Source organism: Buteo buteo, chromosome 24 (genome assembly GCF_964188355.1).
Source record: "Buteo buteo chromosome 24, bButBut1.hap1.1, whole genome shotgun sequence".
Taxonomy (NCBI): Eukaryota; Metazoa; Chordata; class Aves; order Accipitriformes; family Accipitridae; genus Buteo; species Buteo buteo.
In genome coordinates this window covers 6,296,056-6,310,703 of record NC_134194.1, presented here as the reverse complement: position 1 = coordinate 6,310,703, position 14,648 = coordinate 6,296,056, and the positions used below count along the sequence as shown (strand labels likewise).

Below are 14,648 nucleotides of genomic sequence, written 5' to 3'. Positions count from 1 at the left end.
GGGAACCAGCGTTCAAATATGTCTATTAGTCTTACAGTCTGTCCCAGGTTGTTGCCTTCATCTTCTCAGGGTGGGAATCTTCATTTTGACCAGATGTTGTCTTTTCCAAAAGGCCACCATGCCCTGGAAGCTAAAGTTCACCTATAAAAGTTGTTCTTCTGTCTAATCAGTTCAACTACTGATTGTAGAAGTGGCCTATCTGTTAATTTTCCTACAAGATCTAAATTCATCCAAACTCCCATCAGTAACCCCTGCTGCACACAGTGTACAGCAGTGTTTTCCCCAGGATCCTGAAGTATGGTCTGCATTTTAAACTAAGATCTGGCATTAGCTGCTTAGTTAATAGTAGGTTTAATAAATCCAGAAATACATATGAACGTGTGCACAACCATGTAGCTTACTTGCAAAAAACAAAATCACTGTTTTTCTACGTGACAGTCAAGCTCTCTGTGTATTTCTCCTGGGCGTATGTATGGCATATGCATCGTACTCCGTGCAATTGAGCAGGCAAATGCTTGTTCCTTCTTGATCTTTAGTTGTGCATTTCTCATAAAAAGACTTTAAAATTTCTGGGTATAATATTTAATATCCAGAAGAAGTGTGTCTGTGTACAATTAAAATATACATTAAAAGGAGAATAACATGATTTCTGAATTTTTCATGTATTCCTCTTTACAGTAAAAGATCAGTTGCTGTCTCTCTGGGTTCAGCACTTACTTTCTTGGTTGTCTTAGCTTCCTTGAGCTGCTGAGCCTGTCTCACCTTTTTTGTGTCTGATGTAGAATCTAAATTAGATAAGAAGAAACAGGACAGGATTTCAAATTCAGTTTCCTTTATACAGGCAGGATGGCATCAGTTTAAATTGCTTCGATATAATTTTGCTTCTTTAATCTTTCCCCTTCAATCTGTTTTTGTATACATTATATATATGAAATCTGGGACTGGAAATCTTGCCTAATGTAAGTTAAGACATGACAAATGAACCTGACATTTTTCCAAGGAGGGAACCAAAGAACATACTGTATTTATAGCAGTAGGAATGTAGTTTGCTGCTTGTAGAAGAAAAATATGTGTTGTATGAGAAATTTAGTGCTGGGATATGATAAGAGTGTTTAGATGATACTTGTTTCAAGTGAAGATACTGGATTCAAAGGAGCCAAACTGGTTCTCCTGGAAGCTTGAGGTAGGGCTTCACTCAGCAGAGGATTTAGGTTCCCAGAAGCTCAGATACCAAGATGAAGTGTGTCACAGTGTCGAGATCTTCTCCTGTGCCCAGTCTGAAAGTCCAGTGACTCCAGGGTCATCAGTGGGCAGAGTGGGGAAAAAGTGTGAAGAAGGAGCTTCTGAAGGTTGGATTTGGGGCTTCTTTCTATAATAATCTAAACCATTTATTTCATATTAATAGTAAGACTTTCTGTTTACAAACTAAGAGTTCATTAGTTTAAGATCTCAAACACAGATGTGCAAACATACGCTGAAAAATTGGTTCAAGCCAACCATCTCTGCAAGCCAGCTAGTGGCTGCTGTGACCTTCTGCAGTAGGGCAGGACTGCAAGAGGAGATAAATGCAGGCGATATAGGTGCCCAAGTTCTTTCACCTGCATGAAGATGACTAAAAGACTTTTTGTTTTTAAAGTTTTCAGTCTTTATGAGGGTTTCCCCTGAACACAGTGAGAATCACTTGGGTGATGTTCGTTTGAGGGGCTCTGTAGAAATGCAAATTTATCTTTTTTTCATACCAGGGTATCTGGTCTGGTCTGAATAAGTTTTTATTTCTTAGCAATGCACTACTGACACCTTTTTTAAACTAGTTGTGGGTAATTCTTCAAAGAGTATTTTGTCAGCTGAACCCTTTGTGTCAAGGGGGAAATAATCACAAAGCTTAGTTGCCTGCCTGTGAGATGTAGTACTTTGCTGTCTTGCTTCTGAACAGAAAGGCTGACTATGTTTTTTGGCTGTTGAACTGCACATCAGGACCGGCTTATGGCTCTGAACGGATCCTTTTTTTAGCACAGATAGTAACACTGGAGCAGTCTGGGCCTGACTGATGGCTAAGGTCGTAGTAACTTTCATTGTAGCTGGTTTCTAATGGGGAGTGTATTTCCTAGACAGATTTTTAGACCTGTACTTTGCTCCTGTGGTTCGAGGAGAAGTCCTTTTGGTTCAGGGTTATACCTTTTGTCCTTTCTTGTCAAGTTGGGGAAATGATGTTTTGTTTTGCTCTAATAAAGAATTCACCTGGTTTCCTCTCTGCATCCTAATTGCTCTCTAGGGAGCACTAAAGTGTGCTTAAGCATATTGTAACTGTTTACTCACAACGTCTGCTGTATGTGCAGTAACGCAAAATGTTCGATCTCTGCCCTGTTGCTGCAGGCTGGCATGATTCGCACAGACAAGGACGAGTTCTTCATTGAACCTCTGGAGAAGGGGGCCCAGGAGGAGGAGGAGGGAGGAGGCAGAACGCACGTGGTCTATCGCAGAGCAGCTGCCAAGAAGCAGCTTCCGATTGAGAATGTGGATACCCTGTATAAAGGTAAGGCAGAGATGTTAATGCCAGCTGATGTATAAAGTGTAGCTGAAGGCACGTAGCCAGTGTGGTCTGCTATCTCTGGCTTTTTTATCCTCGAAAATGGAAATGCGTTCTTCTCCCTCTATGGATGAAAAGGTAGGGAAGGAGTTGAACACTTTACTAGGGGTAGGCAAGCATTGCAGCAGCCAAAACCATCTCCAGGTGGAACTGTGTATGCTTTAAAGAGTTTCCTTGGCTCTGGAGATAGCATAAAATCATGTGTCTGGCTGAGTCCCCGGGTCAGAGCAGAAGGGGATGGTGGATGAAGCAGCAGTGCAGAGGTGCCTGTGCCTGCTGGGGACAGGTAGCATTGCTGGTTTTGCAAAGGCCGTGTTGGAAGGTTGCAGCAAGGACACAACAAGGCTGATACGGTACGTGGGCTCCTCATTGACAGTGTCTTCACTGGATTTAATCCCAACAGGGAAATAATGGTATCTTCAGATATGAGCAGAAACTTTCTTGATTTATTTATGTGTTTCCGAGTGTGGAATTTAACGTGCTAAGTATGTGGTAGACAGTGATGGAATAACAGGAGCTTAAATGTAAACACCCATTCTATGTAGTATTTTCTATTTCTCTGGTAACTGCTTGGATGTCACACATTTTATTCTGAATAAATAAAGGATGCAAATCTGGTAAGTGGATGTTTTGACAGCTGATGTTAACACTGAGATTAACTGGGTCGTTTGAGTGGAAACAACAAAATAGCTACATTTTTGTTCCAAATGGGTGTACCAAACTGCAGAGTTATTTGCCACTCATACCCTAGTATTATCTGATTTCAGTGTAGTACATTTTCAAGTATAATGCAGTGTGTTAGATTGTCCTTTGTAGAAATCTTCCCAGTGATCCCCATCCCGCTACTGTGCTACATTAATCATTTTCAAAACACAAAGAGTATGGTACCTGTTGTAAAAATTCTACCGTATACTCTAGTCTTGCATATAGAAGTCCTCAGAAACCACTTGAAGGAACAGGTAGTCATAAAGATGAGGCTCTGAAACGAGGACCAAGTGAACAATATAAATTTCTCAATGTTCAAGTCAGAACGGGGAGAAAAAAGAAAGCAAGTAATAGCATTCAACTAACTTCTTTTTCCACTTTGGCCATCAAAACGGCCCATGAGTTTTGTGACTGATGCAGTGCTATGTGGGCTCTTCTGATTGCCCTTGTACTCATTCTGGAGCAGAGTTGGGGAATGCAGGAGTCTGAGTACCGCAATCCCAGAATCACAGGATGGAAGTTACTCTGTTAGTAGATGTTTATAAAATTATTGCAGTGTTGGAAAATATCAGCCAGTCACTGTGTTTCCTCTTAAACAAAAGAGACTTGATTTTATTCACACCTTATGGCAGTATTTTTGTTTTTGGATGGTAAATATTCCTCAAGAGTAGGAGTCTGGTACACAGAAAAGCATAAACTGTAGATCAGCTCCAGTTATTGGCATGCGGTACCTGCTAGAGGAAGGCTCTGACAGCAATATCTGAAAACACCTCTCCGAAACGCAGCGCCGTGCTGCGTGGCTTCTCGTGGAGCTGATGGCAGGGCTGCTCGTGGGCTGCCTGCCGTGACTGGCAGCAAAGCTGCATGCGGTGCGTGATGCCACCAGACTTCTGCGTCTGTCACCTCACCTGTGCTGTGTGCTCACTTAAAGGCTGAAGTTTGTAGGCTCCGGTATAAAGGACCAAAATAATAATAGCCGTCAGCCAGCACTGTGGGATTAAAAAGCAAAAGCGAGGCTGACCTCGTGCAGGCCAGGCTGAGAGGTAGCACTGACCATGTCTGGAACAGCAGGTATCGGTGATGGGTAGGAATAGTTGTGATTTTTCATGTTTCAAATTTTAAAATAAGGAAAAAATGCTCAGAGAAGTAATCTTCCCTTCCATCTACCATCTTTTGATTTGTAAAATTGATTAAAGATTAGTTTTTATTTTGGAAAAAACCCCACTGTACTGTACAGAGTTCTTTTTCCAGGAAATTCTCTTTGCCTTTAACAAAAAAAATGAATGGTCACTCCAAAACTGGTCTGTTCTCTACTTTTTATTAAACCTGGCTTCCCACCTCTGATTTGCTCTAGGCAACAGACATGGAAAGGACATGCTTTCAAAAATTGTAATTTTATTTATCAGTTTTCCAGAATGCATCTAGTTTTGGTTAACAAACGTCAAAATATTTAGTGACTGAGTGTTGATAAGCATGCTGTGCTGCATGTTTCCATAGTGCTCTAAATTAATCAATGGGCTTATTTAGGAAATACTTAGTAGGGCACTTTCAGCATGCTGTATCTATTTTTAAAAAAAAAAAAAAAAAAAGAGGTTAACCAAGAGCACTCCCCCCTCTTCCACCATCCCTGGAGACAACTGCATTGTTGCCAAGTCCCATAAATTTACATGTGATGAATTGTAACACTTGGACTATTTTTAAAGGTCCAGCCTCCAGGAATCTTATGAATATGTGATGATTATGTTTTTTTTTTCTCTAGGTGATCTTCTGGCTCTTTTAACTGTTGATAAAAACTTTGTAGTTTCTGACTGTATAAATATTTTAAAGTAATAACTAACACAAAGTATATGGTATTCCATAATTTTTAAGGCAGCATCTTTCAAAATCCCATGATATGTTAATTTAATCCCATGATTTAGGAGGGGATTGTGAGTCATGATTTTTGAATGTTTGGGTTTGGATAGATAGATGAAAATTCCTTATAAATATTCCTATCTCTGGCACTTATTTCACAAGAAATAGGACAAGCTGTTTTCTCCCCAATGAAACAGAAGGTGAAGGAATTGAAAGCTCCATGAACTTGGAACTGGGTGGGTCAGTCGTCGTTTCAAGGAACTTGGGGCTTGCGCTGGGCAGTGGTCACGCCGGACCTCGCATGGCACAAGGGCTTCGGGATTTACTCCCACAGTCAGCGGGCCCGTTGGATGCTGCTGTTAGGAAAATCTCTCCAGGTTCTCCCTTGCAGAAGTGGGGCTGGGTCTGTGGAGCAGAAGATCCCAGCTGCGCACGGGGCACGGTGCCCCGTGCGGTCTCCCTACAGGAGTGAAGAGCTCTTCATGCCCAACGTGCTGCCTGAGCGGGTGGTCTTGTTTAGTCATCTGAGACTTTGGGGTCAAACTTGCTCTAACTTTAGTTATTCTCGTAATGAATCTGTATGGGGACGTAGCCTCCTAAATGCAGTTCTTCTGGGTGGTGGTTTGTTAGAGGTCTCAGTACCCCAAGTCAACATGTGTGCCCCCATGGCTGCCCAGGCAGAGAGCTCCAACGCAGAGCTGAAGGACAGCAGGAGAAAGGTCCGTGAAGCTGATGAGCAGCTGATCTTCCCCAAAAGACAACTAGGACTAATGGAAGATCCATCGACTGGTTGTGAGGGTGGATTAATGCATAAATTAAAAAAAAACCCTTGCATTTTCCCAACCGTGGAAGCAGATTGTGCTAACAGGTATGGTGAGGGGGACCTGACAGCAGGGTTTTTCTAGCATTTCGCATACGCTATTATCTATCTTTTTTATTACAGTAAGGGAAATTGAGATTTTATTCCATCTGTTTAAAAAATATGAACAAACAAAAACCACAGCCTCCTAAGCCCTGGAGAGATCAAGGTATGCATCTTGTTTTATGAAGGCTCTGCTGACGTGCTGGGTTTTAAGAAGTGGAATGTGCTGGGGGAGAATGGACGTGAAACGAGTGGCAGAGCTCTAGTCTGGTTTCAGGCCGTACTAGGTTTGCTTCTGCATTTAGGTAGAACGCAGTCAGAATATTGGGAAAAGTAAATACGTGTTTTGGCAGCCTGAATCATTGCATTTTGACTGGCGTAGGATTTTCTGGTGTCTGCGAGAATCACAGAGTAAAGGGTGTAATATTTCTACCTTTTTTCCCCTCTCAAACAATCCTATTTGTTAACGTACTGGAAAAATGTAAGCATCATATTTTAGGCAAGTAATAATCTGCAGCAGAGTAGTACTGTGAAAGTCTGCGCGAGCTCACTACAAATTAGGCTAATTGTTTTGGAGAGAGAAGTATTTTCATGTAGTGGTTGATGTATTGCAGGTATGGTGGGAATAAACCCTATTTTTTCTGGCAACTGCTTTTACTACTTGCATGCATATAATAATTTATCTTCCTCTAGATAAAAATAAGTAACATGTTGAAAATATTTTAATATTTCCAGTTGAATTCCTTCTTAGAAAGATGAGAAATGTTGCTTGACAGCAGTAAAACTTCCTACATGATAGAACTAGGATTAAATAAGCAAGCTAGAGGAGGTTGTTTTTTCTTGAAACTGCTGGGTTTTTGCTTAAATGTTCTTTAGATGTTAAGTGAAGAGATGGTAAGTATTTAATGAATGGTTATGGTGAGGTCTGGAAAACCAGCTTGGTTTTTGCCTCTGAAGACAATCTGATTATTAGGCTTGTAAGCTTTAATATCACATTTCCCCAGCTAAATTACTGTGTCTGTTATGTTGATCAACCGAGAGGAAATGATTATACTAAAACTTCCTTAACGTTTGCCTTCTCTCTCAAAATCATTGTCTAAATACACTGCTCTGAGTTTTATTGTATTGCTTAACTGATGAGGAACAGAAACTCAGCTATGGTTGACAGTTTTATTTACTGTGCAGATGAAAGATGACCTTAGCCAAGAACAGTTTATTACTGAGGAAGACAGCAAGGTAACTCTTCAAATGTGCTTAAAGCAGGCAGATTGTTGTTTCTTTAACTGCTAATTAAATCCCTTGGAATGGCCAAACCCAACCTGACACAAGTCCCATCATGAATATACTCTGGGCTGAAGGGATGGACAGACTCACAGCCTCTGCTGGAGACTCGTGACCCCTTCCCATGGCAATACTTGGGTTTCTTTGTGGTCAGACCTTCAGAGGGGTGGTGGCTGGGTGCTGAAAGATGTGAACATTTTGTGTGACCACATGATGTACTTCTTGGGGCAAACCCCATAGTTTTCTTTATGTTATTTAATTCTACTACTGTTTCCTTTTTTTATGTCGAGGGTGGCTAACAGCCCCCTGGCCATAAATGCATACCAGTCAGGTAAAAGGACAGAAATAAGTTGCTGCTTCTACTCAACAGAGGCAACCGGCTCCTTTCTGACAGATACCCAAACCTCATCAGAGCAGAGCTGCTCCTCAGTCCTGTTACTGACATCTCTTGCCTCTCCATGACGCAAAAGGACAAAAGCCTTTCCTCCTCCTCCTCCTCCTCACACTGATGGGACGTTCGGGAGTCCCGAGGGGTTGGGGCCCAATTCAGCAGGAGAGAAATCCATGTCAATTTAAGCTGAAACAACCAAACACTAGAAGTTGTTGGAAAAGATGAAAAAGTTAAAAATATGACAAAGTAACAACTCGGTTGCCAGAGCTTTGCAGGTTTTAAAGATGATATTTCAGAGGAAGACTCCTCCATCATAGTCCATCAAACTGTCAATGCCATTGATTTACTAATGTATTTAAATTACTTTTTAGAAACCAACGTGCATCTGGTGTATATTTTTCTGGATTGCCTGAAACGACACTCAGAGTGGCTGCAGGCTGGCTAGTTGCCATTCTAATTTACAGAAACTTTCCTGGTTACCTTTGCAGGGGAACAGTTCCTTCAGGAAACTGAAGTTTCTCCAAATACAATCAATATTTCCTCTCAGCGTGTGCTCCTGCTGATTAATTACTGCTTTCTTATTTTGCAGTCAGTAAGGCACTGATGGCAATATTTTTTGTCTCCTTCCTATATCATCTGTGCATGATAAATACATCTGTCTTTCTCTCCTGTCTTGGGTTTTCTCTGAATTTCACATTGCAGATTCATGGGGCTTTTCTGGGAAGAGAAAGATTGAGAATTCAGTTGCGAATCAACTTTTGAATAAGAAGCAAGGTTATGCACTCATGAAAAACAAGTCTCCAGAAAGTGGTATTAGGCCATTGGATGTCACCCTTCCCAACCATAGGTGCAGCTGATGAAGCAGTTCTTTGCTAGCACAGGCAAATAAGACCCTTGCAGCAATTTTAATATGAAACTTCAGGATAAATCTAAAGGTTTCTATTTTTATATCAGCACAATAAATCATCTGGGATGATTAGGTTAAGGCTAATGAACACTGGTCTTACATGTGCTTGGTGTGAAATACAAGGAATAGCCTCTTTTTTTCAGAGTTGATGGAATTTTCTACCATAGACTCACCCCCCCCCAGTGGGTGGCCTTAGCTGGGCCGCAGAATGGTCTTAGGTAAAAAGTCAACCCTTACAGTCCTTCTGGGACAGTCAGTTTTCTTTTGCCAGGAAATAAAATAATTATGAAATTAATTGAACTTTTTTTTTCTTAATACTAGTCATTTTGCTGTGTTTTTTCGGAGGGGAGTGGAAGTGCTAATGTAACTAAGATTTGTGGTGATGCACACGTATATCAGGACTACAGTAAAGCTATGTGGGCTACTTTTACAGTGGACTTTTTTGAATTTTTGAGTGCTTTGGAAAGTATATTGCATCTTCAAAGGATTTTTGCTTTTAATTAAACATCTCCTTTTCCCAGATGCTAAAAATCACTTTCAGAACAACTGAATGTTCATTAAATACTTTCTCATCATTATTTCTTCATGACATCGTATCTGTAGTCACTGCAGCACCATTTTGTTTCACCAGTAACATAAATCCTCTCGTACGTAAGTAAAAATCGGTGGCGTGGAGCAATGCGGAGCGCTGTGCTGCGCGGCGGTGCTGCAGCAGGGACGGGGAGCAGGGACAGGCTGGAGCAGAGCGCTGCTGCATGGGCCGGCTGCGCTACGGATTCCTGGCGCTGAGCTGTCATCTCCCTCTCCCAGACACTCCACAAAACTGCACTCACTCCTGGAATAAACTGTCACTAAACATGGAATACAGGAACACAATAGTAGTATGTTAAGAAGCTCAGTTTCTGTATTTGTCCCCACCTTTCTCATTAGGTAGTTTGAGATCCACGTGGACTTGAAGGAAACACTTAATTGCATGCTTAACTTTGAGCAGGTACTTAAGGCAAATTGATTTCAGTGGGATTCAAATATGTACCTTAGGCTAAATGGTTTTTATTCTGAATGGAGGTGGCTTCCTGTTTTGGTGATGAGGCAAGTTACCGAAGTAAGTTACTTCCATTCAGATATGCATGAGTTAAAGGTGAACAACTTAATTATTTATGTTTATTTAAATATCACTGGTTTGCTTGTATCATTAGCTAATGTAAAAACAGAATTAATTTCATTCTCAACTAATGAGTTCATTTTAGTCTCTCTACTAAATTCAAACACTATGATAAGGCTCTCCTAAGTGACTGTTGTGAACAACTTACAGCTGGAGCTGAATATTACCAAATGTTGCTAAATATAACAAAACGATAGTAAAGCTGGTATTGGTCTATAAAACAACAATTTCCAGTTCTCATACAAATACTCCGGCAAAATTTTTGTGAGAAGCTCTGATGAAAGCATGGGGAAAGTGCTCATTTTATTTTTCACGTTCTTCTATCAATTAATTCAGCACTAGGGGTGTGTGAAACTAAGCTTGATTAATCACTTGTTTGTTTGTGTTTACATTTAGTCAACACTTGTTTGTTTATAGAGAGAAGACATTTTACAACAGATTTCATTAAGGTTTGTTTTTATTCTTCCTTACAATATCCATTGATCTCACAATCCTTAATGAATTTAGCCTCTTGATCTCCTGGGAGGAAAGAGAGAACAAAATATTTGCCTTTTGGACAAGAGTAACATAAACCTTGTTTTTAGTGAAAGCTGATCCTGTTTCTTGCTGGTAATAGCCCAGTGTGAGAGCAAAGTTCATCAGAGCAGCAGTTCATAAGTCAAACCTTGCCTTCGGAGCCCATGTGAGTGCTCACATGTGTGAGTGTGTGCAGCCGCCCACAGGCATATGAGGAGTTTTTGCTTATGAAAATGTATGTGCACACCCACATGGTTTTTGTAATTTCACATTTACTGGTGAGTTTTTCCGTGAAGTGTCATCCTATTGGGGTTTGTTTATTTACAAGCTGTGTTCATGTTGTCCAACCTGCTGAGAAAGACAGAGGATGGCAATGATCCAGTGGGTTCTGATGTCTCTGCCAGGCACAAAGAGGGAGAGACTTGTTCATAGAAAGACCTTAATATTCTGTCTTGACAAACTGAAAGTGTTCTGCAACCCATATATCCGTTTAGGAAATGGATTCTGGAACTGAGAATTCAAAAATATGGCTATCATGTAGTGTTTGCTGTTTTGTACCATGGGATTCAAACTCTGTGTTTAATAACAATACACAAAATAGCATCTGGTATGCGTCACTAAAGTAAGCTCTAGTAGAAAATGCCAGTAAACATCTTCTGTTTAAAATGTTTTCTGACTAAAAGTGGCCTAAAGCTTGTCTGCTGTCCATGATAATGATGACAAAGTGGTTTGATCAGGCTAAAAGCTCCAGGCATCATCAAATGAAAGCAATGGGCAAGCCCAGAGTTGCAAGGGAGATGGATATCCTTCAAACATTTAAATTTCTGTCATTTCTTGCAACAGGAGAGCCGCATGTGAGGCCTTGTGCAGTGGTCCAAGGATTAAAACGGTATTCCAGCTGGTTCTGACTGTTCTCAGCTGTGTGAAATCTGCTCCTCGGTGGCCAGCCACTGAAGAAGTCTGTGTGCTGCTGGTACCTCGGTGCTTGCAGAAGGGGCACTGGAAGGGTCGCTGCGTTTATAGCAGTGCAAGACCCAGCTGGAGAGCGAGAAACAAATTGCTTGGTCTTTCTCCACGCTATTTAATTCATGGTGGCTACCGTACACCAAGCACATGCCTACAAGCAAACGCTGTGTTGCTTGTGAGCTCAACGCCAGTTCAAGGGAGAGGACTTCAGTGCCTCAGAGCTGGTGCTGGGTAGATGGTCATCACTGGGCACATTGAAAGTGAAAGCTCACGTAGCTAATGCCTGAGCTAAAGGACTGTTTTCTTTGGCTGATTTTGTGATAATATAATGCATTTAATCACTGCGTTATGCGCTGTTCCCTTTTAAAGGCTGTTCTGTCCAGTGCCCTCAACCCATCTCCCAGTATAGCCACGACTGCTTGTCCTCCCTCCCTTCCCCGTTGCAACCCCAGGTCCCACGAGGCTCCGTGAGATGCAGCAGGGCTGGGGATGCTCAGCCGTGCAGACAACTGCTGCTCGCCACTACTGCCTGCTGGGTCAGCTGGCCGGGGGGAGAGGATACAGAGCATTTCACCTGCCGTTTGGAGAGAGGGTGGGAAGGGGATGCAGGTCTTTGGGCCTGATTCTTCCCCTGGTGCGGGCAGGTGCAGTGATGAGCAGCGAAGCACGTGGTGCTTTGATGCTTGTGCTTTAGCAAAGCATGTGTTATGCTCTGCGGGAGGCTGGGGAGTACACCTGCAGTAACCCGGTGGTTGGTATGATGAGGTGCCTGGTCTACAGAGCCTTGGTTTATAGATAGAGCCTGTGTTGGGTAATAACTTTCTGTAGCCCTTTTGTAACTCTTGCTTATTTATTTGTGTTCTCTGTGTTTTGAATTCCCTAAGCAATGCTTAGGGCTGCTTGGACTTTTTAGGTAAAAATAACTTTCACTTGAAAAGTCAGCAACAGCAGCGCTAACTTTCATTTCAGCTAGTGCAAGTCTCCTTTCCTCTGTGCTTTCCTGAAATTATAAAAGGCAAGAGGACCTTAGCCCAGGAAAAAACCAGTAAGATTTCTGATTTCAGTTGATTTGAATTTGCCCTTTGGTACAGTAGTAAGTTAATTTCTTCTTGAAAATTCGTGCTTTTCTATAGAGCAGAAACCTGTTTTGAAACAGTGGGATAAGTGGGATAAAGCAGTAGCAGAAACTATGTTACTGCAAACCATGAGCGCAAACTCTGATTTTTCTAAATGATCATGTTACAAATGATTTATAATTATTTTTTCAAAATATTTTGTCCCAAACTGTGTATGGCACGAACTCCCACATGCATGTATGCTGGTAATAGTTTGAATTTAATTGTCTTTGCTCATTTGAATATAAACCTCAGGAGTCATGTTACCTAACATTTGGACATTAAAATGTTCTGTCTGCAGGACTGACTTGGACCATGGTGTCCTCTTAAGACAAACAATGCTTATTTTGTTAATACAGCGGTGCCTTCTTGGATTTGACCCATTTCTGTTAAAGGCCCATATGTAGTAGCAGTAGCCACTAGCTGCTTCAGTGACTTACCATCACATCCCAGACGTGGTGCGATGCTCTTGCCTAGTTCGAACCCTGCAACGCTGCTGCACAGACCTGCATCCTGATACTCTATTGCTGAAACTCTGCTATCGTAATAAGAACAAAGGCATGGTTTGGTAATTGGTTTAAACCAATCTAACACTGTGCTAACGACAGACTAGTCCTTCTCTCTCTTGCCAGCCACATAGTCCCTCTGCCAGCTGTTGCTCTCCGAGCCGCATTGCTGAAAGGGATGCAGTCACCAGCTGGAGGGTGTTGGATGGTCCAGCAAAGCCCAGGCAGGCACCTGAATCATGGCATTGCTTTCCTCAATGCCTGTGGAGACCCTGCTCTCTGCTGGCTGTGTTTCTTGAAAGAGACCCTCACAGAGAGGGGCACCTGGTTCCGTTGTCCACTTGACCCATCCCCGTGCAAAGCGTGAAGTCTCTTGTAGACCAAAAGGTTCCTCTTTTACTATGCGATGTTGCAGAGCTCTTGGAATTGCAGTGCTTGTTAATGGGTTAAATGCCGTCGACTTTATTTTTCAGCAGATTCTTTGATTAAAAGCCTGGTATGCATCTTTGCTCTTCCTTTTATCTGTGAGTTTTTGTGCAGTCACTTACTTGTTCCAGCTCTCTGTGTGTGCTCGGACCATCTGGCACAGCTCGCCTGCCCATCAATGTGTAGTGCTTTCAAGGGGAAAAATTATTAAACACAATCTGGATGGCGAGGGGATTAGGGATTGGTTTTATTTCAACTCCAGAGCTGACAGTTCCACAGGTAGGTAGTTCTTCAGAGCGGGTTTCTCAGCAGCCCTTTGCAGTATTGCCTGATGGGCGTGCGAGGAAAGGTGGCCAGAAATCCCAACGGACCAAGTGGAAGGGAGGAGTTAGGAGCAGCGGTCCTTGGCGGCTCAGCCTCCGCAGTCCCTTGCTGCTGGCCCACTCGGAGGCTGTCTTGCTGCAGGAGCATCGTGGTGCTAAGGATCGCTTTCTTTAGCACTGCTGGGCTTCAGACAGTTGTCCTTGGAACAAAATTCATTTCCCTGGGCTTTGCTCCATTTTGCAGGGTTTGGCCACTACAGACTGTCAATTTTAAGAGAGACGTGGATTTTTTTTTTTTTTTTTTTGCTGGTAACCCTAATATTTTAACATTGCTTCAACAATCATAGCTTTTTAAATATTAGAGTGATTATTTACAGAACATTTGAGGAAGGATTCTTTTATCCAAAGAACGAGTCACACATAAGACATGCTTAGTCCTAAAAGTAACCTCAAAAGAAAAGCCTAGTAGTGGTTTCTATGAGCTGCCACCTGTGGGAATTTTTATACTTACAATCTTGTCAGGTCTCTGTGCACTTTGTGACCGTGTCTGCTTGCCTGTCAAAGAGATCTTTTTTCCTGTTCTACATGTGGAGGCATATTACAGTTGCTGAAGGTGCTTGCTGACTGTGAATGGTGAGAGACACTGAGAAATGTTTTATGCCTGAAGCAGCTGCCTCCGAAACGCCCATCCCTGCGCCTCCCTTCAAAAACCACCTCGCACGCTTAGCAGGGAAGACAGCAGAGAAAGTTTTCCTTGGTGGTGTAGGGATTTTTTTTTTAAACTTTTAAAGAAATACGAACCATTGCTCGGTTTCCCTGTCAGATCTCTTTTTTTTGTGAAGTATCTTCAGAATAAGTCGGCAGTGTGGTTTAAGTGATGTGCGGTTTTGAATGGGTTTTTGGATGTGGGAAGTGGGACATTCTGGAAACGTCATTCTTCTATAGGTCAGCAAACCCAGGTCACTTCACGGGAAAGCATCTGGTATGGCTGGTAGCAACAGTAACTAAATAGCGACATGAGAAATTGCCCTTGACTGACTTAATATA

At 42.1% G+C, this 14,648-nt stretch overlaps 1 protein-coding gene across 2 annotated transcripts in view; it reads left to right on the top strand.

The window, feature by feature from the left end:
* The window catches only part of ADAMTS2 (ADAM metallopeptidase with thrombospondin type 1 motif 2), a 189,751-nt gene that overhangs the window by 68,952 nt on the left and 106,151 nt on the right, over positions 1 to 14,648 (top strand). For both annotated transcript variants that reach the window (XM_075056671.1, XM_075056670.1), the window contains exon 3: positions 2,374 to 2,533. In XM_075056671.1, the coding sequence (XP_074912772.1) occupies positions 2,374 to 2,533 (160 nt within the window). The remainder of the gene's footprint in view (positions 1 to 2,373; positions 2,534 to 14,648) is intronic.